General features: G+C 43.6%; 1 protein-coding gene across 5 annotated transcripts in view; it reads right to left on the bottom strand.

The window, feature by feature from the left end:
- Positions 1 to 8,259: 8,259 nt before the first annotated feature.
- The window catches only part of LOC121501731 (cytochrome c oxidase assembly factor 1 homolog), a 68,378-nt gene continuing 58,307 nt past the window's right edge, over positions 8,260 to 18,330 (bottom strand). For all 5 annotated transcript variants that reach the window (XM_041774070.1, XM_041774069.1, XM_041774071.1 and 2 more), the window contains 4 exons: positions 16,304 to 16,403; positions 13,609 to 13,757; positions 9,534 to 9,610; positions 8,260 to 8,630 (listed from right to left, as the gene is read on the bottom strand). In XM_041774070.1, the coding sequence (XP_041630004.1) occupies positions 8,531 to 8,630; positions 9,534 to 9,610; positions 13,609 to 13,757; positions 16,304 to 16,388 (411 nt within the window). In that variant the 5' untranslated portion in view covers positions 16,389 to 16,403 and the 3' untranslated portion in view covers positions 8,260 to 8,530. The remainder of the gene's footprint in view (positions 8,631 to 9,533; positions 9,611 to 13,608; positions 13,758 to 16,303; positions 16,404 to 18,330) is intronic.

The following is an 18,330-nucleotide window of genomic DNA, read 5'->3' as shown; positions in this document are numbered from 1 at the left end:
CCATGTTGCTATTTGTTGATCGCCTTTTCTCATTCAGGTTGAGATTTTCCTGGTTCGTGGTACAGAAGTGTGACTTTTTTGTATATGGACATTTGGAGGAGACTCTGGATCTTATTTAATCTCATGTTGTAGCAGGCCTTCTGTGGCACACACAGCTGGGCCAAGTGGGGGGGGTAGGCGTATCACCAGGTGGACGTGGAGGTTCAGGCTCAGGACTCAGCCTCCTTTGACACAGGCGGTGGGGGGAGGGGGGCAGGGTACCCACCTCATCACTGCATCCTCCTGGAGAACATGGGCTCCACTGATACCACGGGGGTGGAAGGGCTGATACCTGCTGGAGCGGGGCAGATGTAGGCTCCCCATGTGGCCTCCGCTGACACCACGGGGCAGGGGTTGGAGGGTGGCACACCATCAGGCTGGGGTGAAAGCCACAGCTCCTCACTACATCTTCTGTGCCATGACAATAGGCGACTGGGTTGGGGAGACCACATTACAGCCAAGCAAGGGAGGAAATCTAAGCTCTCCACTTGGCCTCTACTTACGGGGTGGCACCGAGGACCATGGTTTTTCCAGGGGGTTGGGCTTGAATTGGGCAACTACCGTCTAAAAGTTCTTTGCCTTTATAGGCTGCCTTTTCTGGTCCTTTGGCTTGAGAGAGCTGGCTTTCCTTGGCTTTTGTTGTCTGCTCTCATTATCCTAGATATATTTACTAATTTGCTAAAGTCTAGAACATAGAAAAGGGAGTTCCAGAATTGCTATTTAAATTTGTTATTTTTTTAAGATTTATTTATTCATGAAAGACACGGAGAGAGGCAGAGACACAGGCAGAGGGAGAAGCAGTTCCATGCAGGGAGCCCGATGCAGGACTCCATCCCGGGACTCCAGGATCACACCCTGAGCCAAAGGCGGATGTTTACCACTGAGCCACCCAGGCATCCCCCACCCTTTTTTTAAAGATTTTTATTAATGTGAAAAAGAGCACACACAAGCAAGTGGAGAGACAGAGGGAAAGGGCAAAGCCGACTCCCCACTGAGCAGGGGGCCCAGACGTGGGGCTTGATTCCAGGACCCCAGGATCATGACCTGAGCTGAAGATAGATGCTTAACCAACTGAGTCACCCAGGCATCCAGAATTGCTAACTTTAAAAGGAAAAGGGAAAAAAAATCCTAACTAGAAGGTTTCATTTTTTATTTTTTGTATTTGTAAAGGTACACAGATACACAAATCTTAAAGTGTACAACTCCCTGTATTTTTACACATGCTTGGACTCCTGTAATCCATATTCTATGAAATCGTGATCATTTCCATCACCCGGGAAGATTCCCTTCAGCTCCCCTCTAGTCCATTTCCTGCTCCTGCTCTGACCCCAGAGAAAGCCACAAATTGTTTTTTTCACATAAATTTTATTTTTGATGCTTGAGATTTGCTTTCAAATACTCCACACATCAATGAATCTAGATGACAAAATTGTAATTGTTGAATGTTATTGGTTGATGAGCACATGGGGGGTTATTTTACCATTTTCTCTATTTTTGTGAATTTTTGAAAATGTCAACTTTTATGATAATGAGAGCCCAGTCTCTGTAGGAGATGGAAGTTACAGATGTGTAGGAGGAAATTGTGTGTGTGTGTGTGTGTGTGTGTGTGTGTGTGAATAAATTGATATATGCATATGTGCTACACTAACCCACTGAATGTAATGTTAAGATTTCTTGGGGTTTCTTTTTTGCCATTAGGATACATCCCATCAAGGATGCTGAGTCAGAATTGTCTTCAAGTCACTTGAAGTATTTCTTCACTATAGGTTCATTTGTTTCAGTATTTAAAAATATATTTTAAAGATTTTTTTTTCCCTTGTGACTTAATTTCACTTTTAAATTATGTAAAAACAAAACAGCATGGTTTCAAAGTCAAAACGACACACAAAAAAAGGTACATTGGGCAGCTCGGGTGGCTCAGCAGCTTAGCGTTGCCTTCAGCCCAGGGTGTGATCCTGGAGACCCATTCGAGACCCACGTCGGGCTCCCTGCATGGAGCCTGCTTCTCCCTCTGCCTGTGTCTCTGTCTCTGTGTCTCTCATGAATAAACAAATCTTAAAAAAAAAAAAAGTACATTCAGGTAAGTATAGTGTATAGTGTCCATCCTTGTCCCTACCTATATCCCCTTGCCATTTGTTTGCTTTCTCCAAGGTGGTTATTTTTCCATTGTTCCTTTTTGAAAGCAGAAGCTAGTATACACATAAACACATGCATTTACAATATGCATTCATATATATATATACGTATATATATATATATATACACACACACACACACTCAGTTATGTGAAAGTATCAAAAGTCTCAAAGTTTATTGATGGATATTTTGGTTATATTTGAGTCATCTCCAGTTTTTTGCTGTTACAAATAGTATTCAGTAAATAACTGTATGTTAATGGCATTTTGTATTTTTGACAGCTGCTTTTTAGCCTACAGTCTCAGACATAGGATTGGGGGGTCAAGTGGTAAAGGTACATAATATTTTTCTAGATTTTTTTTTAAGATTTTATTTATTTCCTTATTTGACAGAGAGAGCAGTCAGGGTGGCAGGCAGAGAGGGAGAAGCAGGCTTCTCACCAAGCTGAGAGCCCGCACCGGGGCTCCATCATGACCCTGTGGTCATGACCTGAGCCCAAGGCAGATGCTTAACCCACTGAGCCACTCAGACACCCCAACCTTTTTCTAGATATTGTCGAATTCCCCTCTGTAGAAGTTGTACAGGGTGTTCCCAAAAGCATTTTAAGAGAGCCTGTTTCCTCACAGACTCACAAGAATGTAGGTTCTCAAATTTAGGGATTATTGCCAATTTGCTTGAAGAAAAATGGTATCTTTAGTTTTAATTTGCATTCTTTTTAAGAATGAGGTTGAGCCTTTTTATATACATATGTTTAAAATTCAACTGCATTTTTTTTCTATGAATTCATTAGTATCTTTTGCTACTGGGTTACTGTTTTTCTCTACTTTTGCTCTTTACAAATTAAGGATATCAACTTCTGCTTTAAATTATAAATGCTAAAAAAAAAATAAAAATAAAAAAAATAAATTATAAATGCTGGGGCACGTGGGAGCCTGTCAGGTGAGTGTCCAACCCTTGGTTTCTGCTCAGGTCACGTGGATTGTGAGATGGAACCCCACTCCGGGTTCCTTGCTTGCCGGGGAGTCTGCTCAAGATTCTCTCTCTGTCTCCCTCTGCCCCTCCCCAACCCCTGCTCTTTTTAAAAATTGTAAATATTTCCCCCAGTGTATTATTTGCTTTTTGTTATTTCTAGACATGCAGAAATTGGCTTTTATAGAGTCAAGTGGATTAATTCCCCTTATCACTTGTAGATGGTGACTCACCATTGGAAGTTTCTGTACTTCCAGGTTCTAAGAATCACCTATGTTTTTGCTAGTATTTAGATAGTTTCATTTTTACATTTAGATCTTCCATCTTTTTGGAATTTGTATGGTGAGCAATGGATGGGATTTTATCCTTTTACATATATATATATATATATATCCTTTTCCTGATTTCCAACATCATTTTTCTGATGCCTTCTGCTCCCTCGCCTGACGTAGATGCTGCCTTTATCACAACCAGGTTTCCATGAGCACCTGGTCATACTTCTGGATCCTCTGTCCTATGACTTGGCAGCGGCTCTTCATGTTGGGACCACATTATTTCATTAACAAGTATGTTTTCATGTCTGGCAATACTAGCCCTCCCTCCTTGCACTTGTTTGCAGGGATTTCCTGGCTACCTTTGCTTATTCTTCCAAATAAGCTTATAACTAATTAGCTTATGCAATTTAGAAAAATCCCTAATGACACTTTTTTGGGTATCACATTAAATTTAGCTCTGGGAGAACTGGCATCTTTCTGATGAAGACCCATGCTGCCCATAAATGTGGTCCGTCTTTCCATTTGTACACTTCTACTTCTGTATCTGTCAGTACTGTTTTAGCACTTCTCATATTAGTTTTTGCAGGTTGCTTGCTAAGTGTTTTCCTAAATAATGTGGTTTTTATTACTATAAAGAGGGACTGCTCTCCATTATTTCTTCCAACCGGTTACTATTTGTATATGTGAAGAAGATTCTTTCTATATATTAATCTTATATCCTCCACTAAATACTTTGTAGTTTTCCAGATTCCTTTGGGTTTTGCAGATACATAATCATATCATCTATATAAACAGCAACTGTTTTACTCTAATTCTTAGTACCCTTGCTTTTTTCCTTTATTTTTTGCCTAATACACTGGATATAACACAATGTTAAATAAGAGTGGATACAGTGTGGGGCAGCCCAGGTGGCTCAGCGGTTTAGTGCCGCCTTCAGTCCAAGGCCTGATCCTGGAGACCCGGGATCGAGTCCCCACGTCGGGCTCCCTGCATGGAGCCTGCTTCTCCCTCTGCCTGTGTCTCTGCCTCTCTCTCTCTGTGTCTTTCATGAATAAATAAAATTTTTTTAAAAAATAGTAGATACAGTGTATCCTTATTTCTGACTTGAATGGAAAAACCTCTGGTAGCTTTCCACTGGAGTAAAATGTTGGCTTTAGGGAGTATGTGTTTGCCTACACACTCCCCTCTTCATCAAGGAAATGTCAATTCTCATTTGTTTTTACTATGTCAATGCCTTTCTGTATCAAAGTATCATCATTTTCCTCCTTAGCTCTATCAATATGATGAACTATATCAATGGATTTCTAGATACCAAACCACTTTGGATTCCTGAAATAAATCTGAGTCACTGTTAACAGAATATGCTAGATTAAGCTGATGTAAAAACGGCCCCTGATTTTATCAGAGGCTTACCATGGTTATTTCTTGCTCATGCCACATGTCCCTCTGTAGGTCAGCTGTAAGCTCTGGTTACATATCATCTTCATTCCAGAACCTAAGTCCCCGGAGTAGTTAGAGCAATACTGGGGAACTGGGGCAGATTTTAAGGAAGAGAGAAAAGAAGACATGGTGAACCAAGGGCTGACACTTAAACCTTCTAGTTAGAAGTCTTACATATTCCTCCCATTCACAAATTCATTGGCCAAAAAAGCCACAGGATAATCCCTAAGTTCAAGGGAGGGATGTATAATCTTCCCATAGGCAAGGCACCACAGTATTTTGTGAAAAATAGTACAATATATCACTATATGTCACTGGGTTTGGTTTGCTAAAATTCAGAATTTTCCAAGAACATTCATGAGAGATTTGTCTACAGTTTCTCACCTTATAAAATGAACTTGGAAGTACAAAATTACTTTCTTATTCAGTCTGCAAGGTGACTGACACTAACACAGTAGCTAAATTTAAAAGCTAAGTATTATGAAGTGGAGGGAAAATAATTTCTGCTTCAAAGGCTTATTATTTGGTGGCAAAGGCATTTACCATACCACATGTAAAAAAAATAAAAATTAAAAAATTAAAAAATAATTACAAAAGCAAACAAAATATTATACCATATGTGATCTGTGATACATACCTATGTCTGAGAGGCCTGTTTTTAATATTTTTACCTCCCACTTTTCTACTCTGGATTGTAAATGCCCCAGTTTTTCCGAACACAATCCTGACAGTACTCTCAAATGAACTACTCTGCTGAAGTCGGCCAAAAGACAAGCCTGGGCTGTGAGCAGGTTTCTAAGGAGGCGAGAATCCTGTGGGTGAGGACTGGAGGTTTTCCCAACATCCTCCCACCGCCTCCTTGACCCCTGTAGTCATCAGGCCTCCTGTGTGGACCAGCAGCTTTGGCCCAAGCATCCCAACAAGCAGTATAAACACTGCCTCACTTGTAAGGCAAGTGTTGGTAAGTATTTAGTCATATTTTTTCAGACAGACAAACTGAAAACACCAAACAGTCAAGTGGCCTAAGGCTAGTTGCCTTCTTAAAAACCTGCAGCTGCTGCCTATTGAATTACCTTGACCTTTCCACTATACCAGAGACCAGAGGCCAGAATTTGTCAAGTTCTGGCTTCTTCACATACATGTAATTTATTTCACTTTCATCTTTGTTGTAGCCAACGTTACCAAAACCAGGAGTAATAAACCTTGTCTTATCAGGTATTAAAGTCCCTGGATTGGAGGATAGTTGAAGGGAAGAGAGGTAGGAGGAAGCCAATTCTAGAAAGATGCAATAAATGACGGTAGAAAGTCCTCCTGGCCCTGTCATGACACATTCCTCATGGTCTCTTAAACCTTCATTAACTATAGAATCATATGCTTACTCCAAAACATCTGTTGCATGGCACATGCGACACGTGCAAAATGCTAACGCTGGCACATGCTATGGCCAGCTTACGTTTCCAGGGCTTTCTTTTACCACGTCTTCAACTAACCTATACCCCGAATGAATTGCCTATCATATTTCTGGGGCATAGCTCACATTTCTCCTGTTGAGGCCTTTTCTTGTGTTGCTCTTCCCACTTGCAACCCACTCTGTCATGCCTGAAATCTTAGACCTTAAGGCCCATCAGATCACCACTCCTAGATTCCTGCTAGTCAGTATCTCACTCTTCTACATCATTTTAGCACCACTGCTTGAAACTCTTTTGGCGTAGTATCATGATACTCTGTGACTCTCGGGTCCCTCCCCACCCACTCAGCATGCCAGCTGGTAAGCAACTTAACAGGGGAGAGAGCAAGCCACGTCTTGTGAGGAAAGGCACATGGGAGTCATACTTCCATTTGTTGGCTGTGATTTCTGATTTGTTGGCTGTGCTCTCTCTTCCACAGTTTTTAGAATTATAATTCTGGTGAAGCCCCTTCTCCAGCCCCTGTCCTATTATGGGGTATGTGGGGTGCGGGGGGGGGGGGGGCACTTGCTCAGACTGCTTATGGGGAAAGAGTTGCTTTTCCTCTGATGACAATGCATTTACAAGATGCCCTCAAGGTAGTTAACTGGAGTCAATGGCTGAGTCACAGTGATTACTGAATATACAGGAAGTAGTGGGCTGCAAACACACATATTGTCACGCTCAAAGCAAGGAAAAATAAGGTCTGTCTACTGTAATGACCTAAGTTCCGGCCTGTTCACAATCATCCAAGAAGGTAGTAAGCACATCCATGGAAGTAAACTGGAAAAAGTACCCTGGATGGTGACTTCCAAATACAAATCAAGGCTCTTTTTCATTATATAATACTATCTCCTGTCAGTTGGATTAGAAAGCCTCTTAATTAGTTCAAACTCTACACAAACAAAAACTGCCACTTGCTTTTACTTTAAGAACAGATGGCCCACCCGGACCCTGGTTTTCTATGATTTGGCAACAGCATGAAAAACAAACAAACAAACAAATAAACAAACAAACATTGAAAGGAAGTAAAAGTTGGAGGAAAATCAGATATGAAGCAATAGATAAGCTGACACATATACAATACACAGTATGTAATTGTTCAAAAATAAAGCAGCACAAAACTGCATACAGTGTTTCCATTTACTTTAAAAGACTATACAGGTTGTAATATTTATCAATAAGCATTGGGCAAAAGTGCTCTCAGAGAAAGACTCACTTTTCCCTCTCTAATCTATTCAAAGAACGCTTATGTTTTTAAAGAAACAAGCTCCAGAATAGAAATAACTTCCACCGGTTGAAGGCCTCATGCTCTACTAGCATGTTTAAGCTCAATAAGTGAATATTAAGAATTTAGGAAAAGAGCTTATGAATGTCCTTTATTGTGGGCAATTATAACCATATCAAGCCTAATCACACTGGCCTTTTCAAAGCAAAGGTATCAGATTTCTGGTTTTTATCAGCTCCCGTGCTCAGAAGGAAGATCTTTGGCTTCATAATACTCTTCCCTCATAAAACAGGTTAAACCTAAAGGTGTGCGTCTCTAATACGGGGTTGTTGGCAAAGCAGAAGGATAAGGACCTGCTAGCTTTAAATTATCATTCCTAAATTAGTTTTGCATGTGCTATGGACACATAGAAATACTTTAAGCTTCTGAAATGTTTGGATTAAAGCAATTATTTTGCAAATCTTCAATCAGGCAGGCAGTTGGTGCCTGATTAAAACAGAAATAAGATAAAACATCAGTGAAGCAAAAGAAAATACTCTGAAGGGACTGAGAATGTTCACAAGCTACTAGGCAACATGAATTCAGGGTAGGGCATCCTTACTGTTACACTTAAGGACCTCCTCAGGGCTAGTCAGTCTCGGTCTTCTCATGGATGGAAATGAAAAATACGGCGGGGGGAGGAGGAAAAACTAAGATGACAACTAGCAAAAATCAATAAACACCTTTGTTAATATGGATCGCTTTTACTCTGTACTTTGCTTTTAGACAGTGAATTTTCAAATAAATTCTTATAAATTTGCAGTAAAATTTTCACTTCTGATTAAAAAAAACAAAAACCACCACACAATAGTTGTGGTCAAATTAGAAATTACACCAAAATTACCATATGACAGTACATACAATCACCTCTGGCAACTGGGAACCTGGCTCCCAGCCACGGAGGGCACGCGGTGAGGAGGAAGGGCCCTGCTGGGAGCAAACAGTCTTTCTGATCATCTTTACTCCTCTTTGACTTCATGACCACTGTTCCCACTGTGCTTGAACACAGGAATCTGCTGACCATCCTTGAGCTTTAAGAAGACCTCCTGAAGGTGCCACCTGAGAGAAACCAAAAGAATAGTCTCCTTTCTAATCACGTACAGCAAGGCAAATCCATGGTCGGTGTGGGGGGGGGGGTAGCAGTTATTTTTTGAATAATGTCTTAAAATTTTAAACACTATTGTACACTGGAGCTAGGTTAGCATAATATTTTAACTTTGTATTAAGGACTCATTGTCTAACTAGCATCACTGTTAAGGCAAGTTTAACAAGGAATGAATGACAGGTGAATGGAAGGGGCCCCAGGGGAGAGGAGAGGCTTATTCCCCATTTCCTAATTCACATCAACCTTCCATTCCTGGCTGGAACTCAGCCAGCTCCTTCATTAATCCCAGGCGCAGGGGTCAATGAGCCCAGGGGGAGCCAGGTGGGGGTTGCCTAAGGACTGCTTGCTCCTTTTGTCCTGGGGAATTAAAACACATCTTGGCTAAATAGCAAGCATCTCTGAGAGAGGCTTCCCAAGGGGGAAGTGAGTGAATGTAGCTACTGGCAACCAGACAAGAAAAGCCAATTAACGGGGTGGAGATCTTATAGAAAGAATGTGATGAATAATTCTGGAACAGAAACCCATGCCTTTCTTCATTTGTAATGACCGAGGCAGTAGTGTTAGAAGCTGCAACACAGCATCAATTACCGTAGATCTAGACCACTGTAACTGTAAAGTTCTTCACAGTCAGCAACATAAGGACAGCACAATTCACGCGATTGTACTGGATAAAATGTCTGGATGAGCTAAGAGCCAAACACACTGGCTTGGCATCTAGGCCGTGGAACTTTTCGAGCTTTGAAAAATGAACTGTTATTCCTGCAATCATTTCACTACAAATGAAAACGGCAATCAGGCTTGTTGCAATCAGAAAGTTCTCTTCCTGCTCCCCTATTCCCAGCCACCCTCCACAATACCTCTGAAAGGGGGCATCTCTGGATGAGCTGACATAGAGATGGCCCTCTGACTTGGATCCAGAGACAGGAATCTTCAACTGGGGGGTTAAAAAATGTGAGATACAATTGGATACATTGTTGTCCTCTAAAGAGAAGAAAAAAATGCTATTTTCGGAGCAAACCCTAAGAAGTCCAAAAGTCATTCACATAATCGGTTGTTTTCTAACTGAGCCTCGCTGCAGAACTGACCTGATTTTCCATCTGGCTCCCTCCAAATGTCCTGCCCCTCTTGGGGTGGTTTGGTGAGGTCAATCGCAGTCTTCCTATTAGGCAAAGGGACCTTATGTGCAAACTCAATGCTCTGAGTACAATGATACTCAAAACGCCACTGCTAGAAAAGAACAAACTACAGATACTTGCAACAACACGGATATCAGAGATAGACCAAGTGAAAGACCCTACCCAAAAATATATAATGCATGATTTCATGTTCCAGAACAGGTTAAAAAATATCAGAAAAGTGATGGTCTCCAGCAGGGCTGAGAGATGTGAGAGGACCAGTAGGGGAGAGCATGAGGGACTCTGAGGTGATGTGAACAGCCTCATCTAGACAATGAGTCCATAAGCATGAGTTGCACAGGTGTATGCATCTATTAAAATTCATCAAAAAGACAGGTTTGTACCTTTCCCTAAATGCAAATTTTACCTCAAAAAAAGAAAAGAACAATAAACAAATATTAAACTCTGGCTAATGATATGTTGCTTATGTGTTTAAATGAAGTGTATGGATGTTTGAAAATAATGTGTTCATGGACAGATATGGCTAGGACAACAGATAATGGGATAAAGCGGATCAAAATATTATAGCTGACCCTTGAACAACATGTCAAAAATCGCAACTAACTTTCAACTCCCCCAAAACTTAACTACAACTAGCCTACTGTTGATCAGAAACCTTACTGACAATGTAAACAGTTGATTAACACATATCTTGGTTGTCATATGTATTTTACATTGTATTCCTACAATAAAGCAAGCTAGAGAAAAAAAAAAGTTGAAATCATAAGGAAAAGCAAATACATTTACAGTATTTTATGTCCTGAAAAATCTGTGTATTAAGTGGGCCCATCCAGTTCAAACCTGTGTCATTCAAGGATCAACTCTAATCGAATCCAGGCAGCAGCTATGTGGGTGCCACAGTATAAATTCTTTTATCTTTTCTGTATGTTTAAACGTTTCATAATAAAAGAGAAAAAAAAAGTCCACTGTTTAAATGGAGGAGCTATTACCAGCAATTTTGAGGGGGCACATACTCTGATCTGGACCGTAAAGAACAGGCTTTGAAGAAAAGTGTGTGGAGGCTCCTTTGGGAAAGATGGCAAGGAGTTCTTGGCCGGTTCTTGAGCCCCAGTGACTGCAGGCTGGGCCCACACCACATGGGGGACGCTGCCCAGATGCTGCTGTGCCCTGAGCCAAGGGATCAGCCTGGGAGCCTCAGAGCAAGCCGGGACATACCACTTAACACTCCTACTTAGAAACACACTGAATGTAGAATGTTCAATTTCTCAGTGAAAACTAAAGATGGTTTGAGCCTTTGGAAAGGGACACAACGTGGTGGTAGGGAAGCCTGTTATCAGGCACCTGCAGGGCCCCAGGTGAAGGGACACACTTCTTGGGCTGCAGGTGATGGACAAAGGTACTTTCAGGAACTAAGAGATGGCTTATCTCAGCCGCTCCAAACTGCCACCGAGACAAAGAAATACTTGGTATATACACCCAACATCTGTGTTTATTCTCCCTCTTTCGTTTATTTGAACACACTTTACAGAAGAAAGACACGGGCTTTGGGATGATGGCTCCCTTGCCCGAGTGGAGAAGTAGTCCCCTGTCACGCTAAGACAGTTCTGCAGGTTCCACTTTTGGGACAGAGCCCCCCTTTTCTTGGGATTATAAAATGAAGCAGCAGAGTCCAGACTGAGCATCTCTGCATTCTACGAGAAAACACAAGAAAGTTGTGTGTATGTGTGTGGGGGGGTGTGTGGACAGAAGCAAGTAGGATGGTGACCAGCAGCAGACACTGCCTTCCGGCAGCTGCGCCTCCACAGGTAGGTGAGGTCGGTACAGGCCGCTTTGTCCACTGGCCAGACCTTGCCAGAGAGTAAAGCCAATGTTTGCTAAACCACAATGTTGGTAGTTGGTGGCTATTTCACACATACATCTGGGGAAGAAAAATTCTTCAGTATGACAACTACCCCATGAACAACTGACACTTCTCACCTCTGGGGAAAATAAACTACAAATAGGGGGCTTTGGGATTAGACAGCACGTGTCGTATACATGCGTCGTTACACACAGCTGACTGTAGAGGAGGTGAGTAAAGAACACTGAGAAAATGTCATACGTGCTCCATAAACTGAAGAGTAAGAGCTGACCTTGAACTCTTGTCCCTGTTGAACTATGGTGCTGCCACATAGCAGAAGCCCAAAGCCAGCACCAGAGCCAACACTGCCATGTATCGCGGAAACCCGGGCTGCAGGAAGCCGGGGGTGAAGCCCTCTCGGCACCTCTCGCAGTGTGCCACGATTCTGGACCAAAGCAAAAGCTGGACCTGACCAGAGAAGCTTCCCTACCACAAGCACGATGGTGTCAACCACTCATCAGAGCACCAGAGCAAAGAACTGATGCTGTGTCAACCTGCCCTCAGCAAAGGCGCCTGCAGCCTTCCCGAGCATCAAAAGCAGACCCAGTGCTCTGTGCTGCAGACACAGTGAACAGCCAGAAGAGCCATCCCACATGTTGTGACAGGCTTGACGACAGTGCACAGAAGGCCATCTGGCACTCTGCACCTGTCCACTCCTTCCCTTTTCTCCTCCTGGGCTCCTCCTCTTGCCTAGTGGTACTGCCACCCTTCCATTCACCCAGGTTGGACATGAAAGCATCACCTCTGACCCACCCTCTCCTGACAGAACCAAGCCACAGCTCTGGCCCATGCTCTCACCACTGCACATCTGCATGGCGATGCTGCTTTCCTAAAGGCAGTTCCCCATACCTGTTCCCTGGATATCATCAATCAGCTTGAATTTGCTTTCTTTTAAAGCCAGATCAAATACGTTTATCATAATACTTGAGCTTGAATGGCTTTTGTAAGAAAAATATCCCACTGAAACAATTCCCATTAAAAAATTCATAAAAACAACAATAACCCCCCCAAAAAAACTAGATTAGGTCATCTTGCTCTTATCCTTAAAATCCTTCCGGCTTCTGCTGGCCCCAGAATCAAGTGTGCACACTTCACATGATGATGTCACGGCCCTGCAGCCCAGCCCAGCCCAGCCCAGCTACCCACATCTCCCTCCACAGCCTGTACCTCCACTGAGTTCACCCTGGCAGGAAACACGGCGTCATGCCTTCACGTGCATGCTGCGCCTGGGCCTGGCATTCCTTTCTTCTACGACAATATTCCAGGTCAATACCTGCTCCCCCCGGAGCCACTACAACAGCACTTGCCTCACCCTGTCTTACTTGGAAGTTTTAAGCTATAGTCCTTGAAAGCCTGCATCTCTATATTCCCCACGCAGCATAGAATCATTCCTTTAACTTGACATGAACTCAAAACATAGTTGTCAGGTTGAGTTTCCTGGCTGAACTATAAAAGAACATCAGATGCAACTGAGAAAATGGGACTGGCTTCCCATAGAAGCAATGCAAATAAATGGGCAGCAAAACTACAGTTTCCAGAGTTGCTCATATTTGAATGAACACTGACTGGCTGTGGATGTACTTCAAGTTCAAAGCTGAAGCTGTGGCTCCACCACCACGTTCACTTCCCTACAACCTTCAGGTCAAGATGGTGACCTGAGCCAGAACACCTCCTTCCCTGCCCCATTAATTCCTCAGAAAGGAAGAAAAATATAGGAGAATAAATTAACCCATACAGCCTTCAGAAGTGCTCAGTAAAACCTAGGGGCAGTTTTACTCAGTGAATTTTCTCATCAAATCTTATTCCAGATTCCTCCTAGACTCCCCCCAGATGGTGGCAGCCCTCTCCTTGACTTTGATAGGCACTCGGCCTGAGTCTGCACGGGAAGCACATTACCTGGGCATCGGCAATGTCCACAAAGTTGTACTTGTCAGAGAGGTGGAGATAGTGGATGTGGAGAGGAGGGCCCAGGGCTTCCAGGGCCTCAGGGTGGCTGTGCAGCTGCTCCAATGCCAGCTGGTAATAGGAAGCCTTGGAGAAAGCTTCTAAAGGGGAAAGACAGTTGTTGTATATTTATTTTTCTTTTTTCAACTTGGTAGACTCTCTGCAGAAAGTCAGAGGACACAATTCACTTACAGCATGGAAACAGAAACAAATGTGAAATTTCTGTATGGAAAAATAATTAGGGGGATCCCTGGGTGGCACAGCGGTTTAGCGCCTGCCTTTGGGCCAGGGCGCGATCCTGGAGACCCAGGATCGAATCCCACGTCAGGCTCCCAGTGCATGGAGCCTGCTTCTCCCTCTGCCTATGTCTCTGCCTCTCTCTCTCTCTCTCTCTCTCTCTCTCTCTCTCTCTCTCTGTGTGTGACTATCATAAATAAATAGAAATTAAAAAAAAAAAAAGAAAAAAGAAAAATTAGGGACCATCCACTGTTAAGCTGTCCATTTTAGAAAAAGTATCTGCGGGAATATGGTAGATGAACGTGAGCAAGGTATTTGATAGCCCTGTGCCTCAATCTCTCCATCTCCTGTTTCCTGCCTCACTCATTGCCTCATATCTTCATCAAGGGATTGGCTTGGAGCTTCTCCAGTTTTCCTTTTAGTTCTAAAGTCGCATGATTCCATGACTGGCTCAAAGTGACACAGTTAGCCTAAGGCAGAGCTGTGGCCACAGTCTATGACTCTGAACTTTTAAACACTGCTCCCTCCACTAAGATGAAGGTCCTGATAAACCGGCAAAAAAAAGGACCACAACTTCAACAACAATAAAACCCTTGGGCCAAGAAACAGAAACTGAAAATGCTAATTTGTCATGTTTATAGATTTTTTTAAAAAAATATTTTATTTGTTTATTCATGAGAGACACACACAGAGAGAGAGACAGAAACACAGGCAGAAGGAGAAGCAGGCTCCATGCAGGGAGCTCGACTTGGGACTCAATTCCAGGTCTCCAGGATCACGCCTGGGGCTGAAGGTGGTGCTAAACTGCTGAGCCACCCGGGCTGCCCATCATGTTTATAGATTTAAGGTAACATTTCATGTAGGTAAAGCCTTTAAATTGTCCTCAGTCGCAGGTACACTTCTTGGTCCAAAGGCTACTAGTAGAAGTACCTCCCTGAAGGTAGGTGTAAGATAGACAAACTGTCCCTGGGAAAGAGCAAGAGTAGGCTTCCCAAGTAGGGTTTTCAGTTTGACAACAAGAAAGAGCTTCCTTCCTATAGGCGTGATCTCAATTTTGGGACAGAAAGACACGTTGAGCCTGGAGGGACCAAGGAGAATGCCCCTCTCAGGCTGCATCCCAGGAGTGGGCTTGTAGGGGATGCTGCAGGTATGAACAGGTGCCAGCCAAGATAAGAAGAGGAGCAGTGAAGGCTGGCTCCAGATTTTCATGGCTAGACACTGTTCTCAATATTTCGTGTGTCTCACAGGGCTCAATAGATCACAGGTTGTGAGATTTTATTTTACAACAATTTCATGCACAGGCACTAATATTATCTCTCATTGCACAGATAACTGAGGTGAGAGATCCTCCCACAGGGCCACACAGTGCAGAGCTGGAGCTGGGATTTAACCCAGGAGGGTGGCTACAGGTGCCAGCTGGGGTGTCTCTACTGGATGACCCCAGCCTTCTAAGAAGGAAAGGCAGGCAGTCTCCGGACCCCTAAAATGCACCCATTCGTGTTGTGTCCTGCCCCCATCCCCATGGCAAAAGGGGAGAGGAGACTGAGCTATTCCAGTCTGAATTATCCGGTGCTCATCTCAGGTCACCTCAAGACTCTGAGACCTGTGGGCCAACTCTGAAGGAAGATGGGGAACAATGTATGCAGAGGACACTGAGCTCTCATTGCCTGTCCGCTGGTAATACTCACATCCTGGCAGGAAGTGAAAATGGCACAGAGTCAGAGTGAGAAGCCAAGCTCGACAGGCATAAAGGATCTTCAAAGAAAGTCAGTCTTGGAAAAAAAAAAAAAACTGCTGCTGCTTTGCAACCAGCAGCATTAAAATGACCTTAAATGCCTTGGCTGTCCACAGTAATTGTGGCCTGTCTTTACAAATTCAAATTTGGGTGCAGTGGGGCTGGACGCGGCATCTGTCAGGATTTTGCATTCTGGACCCTGCCTTTATTTTCTGCTCTCACCAAGTCTCTTGCTCAAGGTCCCCTCCTCCACTAAATCAATAGCAGAGAATGGCAGGGCAAACAGGCTGACGACACTTGAGAATCAGCCAGTTTTCCCCACCTGCGAACCATCTGGTATTCCCTTTCCCTCTCTTCTTTATATAATCTCAGAAATCTTCAGGGATCTCTTGTGTGTGCACTAGAGTAAAAGCTCATCTTGCTTTTTGCAAGGCCCCTGATGCAAATGAATCCTGGTCCTTTTATTTGCACTCATAGCTCCAGGAAAAACTAGGATTATAGGATAAGCAAGAAGCTATAGCCAATGGGAATAGTGTACTGGCTTCTAAAAATAGCCCTCTCCTCCTTTCTCTAATCTGTTGAAAGCATCTGAACTATTTCCTTTGATGGAGGAGCAGGGCTGAGACAGCTAGGAGGAAGCCATGCCTCGAGTGGCTTGGTTTGCTAGATACTTACTTTGTATAAGGTAATATATAAGGGTACAGCTCCCGCTGGTCACCACACCGGAAAAAAAGAGCAGTCTCCCCAGAGGCAATGGCATTTTGCTTCCTGGAGACTTGAAAACAAAAGGCATGGATTTATTGTTAAATTCAGGTTTAGGCCAAGGGCCTTTGCCTATGTCGGGCCACACAGGGAAAGAAAGCTAAAGAGGAAGCCAGCATGGAGGCGAGGCCACCTTCCCTATTTGCTTCCTTTCAGAAAGCCGGGCCGGCTCTGGAGCCAAAGCAAAATGCCCTCCCGAGGGTGGCCCACATCCAGGACCCAGGCCGTGGGGGCGATGGCTGAGCACAGAGCAAGCATTCAGCCCCGCTGTCTTTTCGGACAGAACCCAGCCTGTGTGCCAAGTCCTGCACGGCCAGGAAGCACAACCACTTTGTCTTAGGCCGGCTGGTAAACAGGAAGCTTATCCTTTTGTGGCAATAGTTGGTCTTATGAGGCTACGAATGGGCCGGAGTGGTCACTGGTTGCTTTCTTTCATATTTTGAAAAATGTCCCACCCCCTGGATGAGGAAACCATGATCATGACTTTCAAGATGAATGAACAGATGGGGAGGAACCAGCTCAGCAAATTCAGCACACCACACCCACCCTGGCTTCAACGCCCGTCTCCGAAGGCCTGGGTGGGGCTTGAGGTCGCACTTAGGCCTCAAAGGCGCCAATTATCTACCTTCCCAGTGGCCACTTAACCACTGTTCACACCTGGCCTGGGCCACTTTGTTAAGCTGTAAGATACCCGGCCATAAAGCAGAGTAGGACACTGGCTTAGATCAGGGTCACCATTCAAATGCCCACAAGACCACCCAAGTCATATAAATGAGAGAAGACACTGAAAAGTGAGGAGTGCGTGGCCCAGCCAAGGGGCAGCTTCAGCCCGCCTCCAGCTCATAATGGCTTTGTGAGCCAAGTCCAGATGGATCTTCCAGTATTTCAAGAGGTCTTTTATGTGAAACTGTCTAATTCTAAATGTTGACAACTAATTTTAAAAAACCAACACAATGCCTATGAGTCAGATTCTTTCCTCAGGCTTCCAGTTTGCTTTGACCACCCAAGCCGCATCGGGGCATCCTCACCCTCTGGCAAGATTTAGGTAAATTCCTCTGTCTTCGTTGATATTTTTCCAAAAAAGAAATGAGATTTTGGGCAGAGACGGAAATCCCAGGTTATAGGAAGAGAAAGATGAAAGTGTTTATGTCCCCATTTGAAGACCGTATCTTAGATTTTATGTATTTAGGACAAAGTCTTTGATGTGACGTAAAGGGGTCTAAGACATTGCTGTGCCAAGAGATGTGGGCATAATGCTAGCTCCTGTGCCAGCTGAACCTGTGAGTCAAGGCATCCATATTCTCACCATTTCCTCCTTTAACTTCTAGAATACAGAGTGCAACAACATGGTCTGCTTATCACTTCTGATAAGGTACATGAATCCATAAGAAGGCCTACTGGAGAAAGTTCCTCATGTGGATATTCTTTCTGGGAACTGAGAACTGAACACACCCTCAGATAAGGTTCAGGTTGACCAGTTCTACACAAAAAGTACATTAAATTGAGGTCTATGTATAGAAAGGAATTTCATCAACGTATCAAATCAGGGAGCATGAAGCTGTAGATCATCCCTGTATTATTTACTTCTATCCAGTGTTATCCAATTAAGAGAAACCCAAGATACATGTACCGGGATTTCTGGGACAGTTTTGGCTGGTGCTGGGTAGTTTGTAAGGATACTTATGAAAGTGGAATGTAAAATTAATTACAGCAATGTGATCTGGGAAAAGTCACTTAGTCTCATAATGAAAATGGTCAGAGCAGCTCCAAAAAAATGCATGAGTCAGATCTTGCTTAATGCGAAGGACAGTTCAGGAGTGTGGAGCAGTGAGTGTGAATCACACAGAATTCCACACAAGGTTGTAGTTTCTAAGGCCAGCAGGAGGTGTGAGGAGAAAAGTGTTCTGAAGCAATACAGAGACTAGCTACCCATCTCTCAT

This window comes from Vulpes lagopus, chromosome 11, assembly GCF_018345385.1.
Source record: "Vulpes lagopus strain Blue_001 chromosome 11, ASM1834538v1, whole genome shotgun sequence".
NCBI lineage: Eukaryota > Metazoa > Chordata > Mammalia > Carnivora > Canidae > Vulpes > Vulpes lagopus.
Note: the sequence above shows the minus strand (reverse complement) of the source record. Positions and strands in the feature narration are given on the sequence as shown.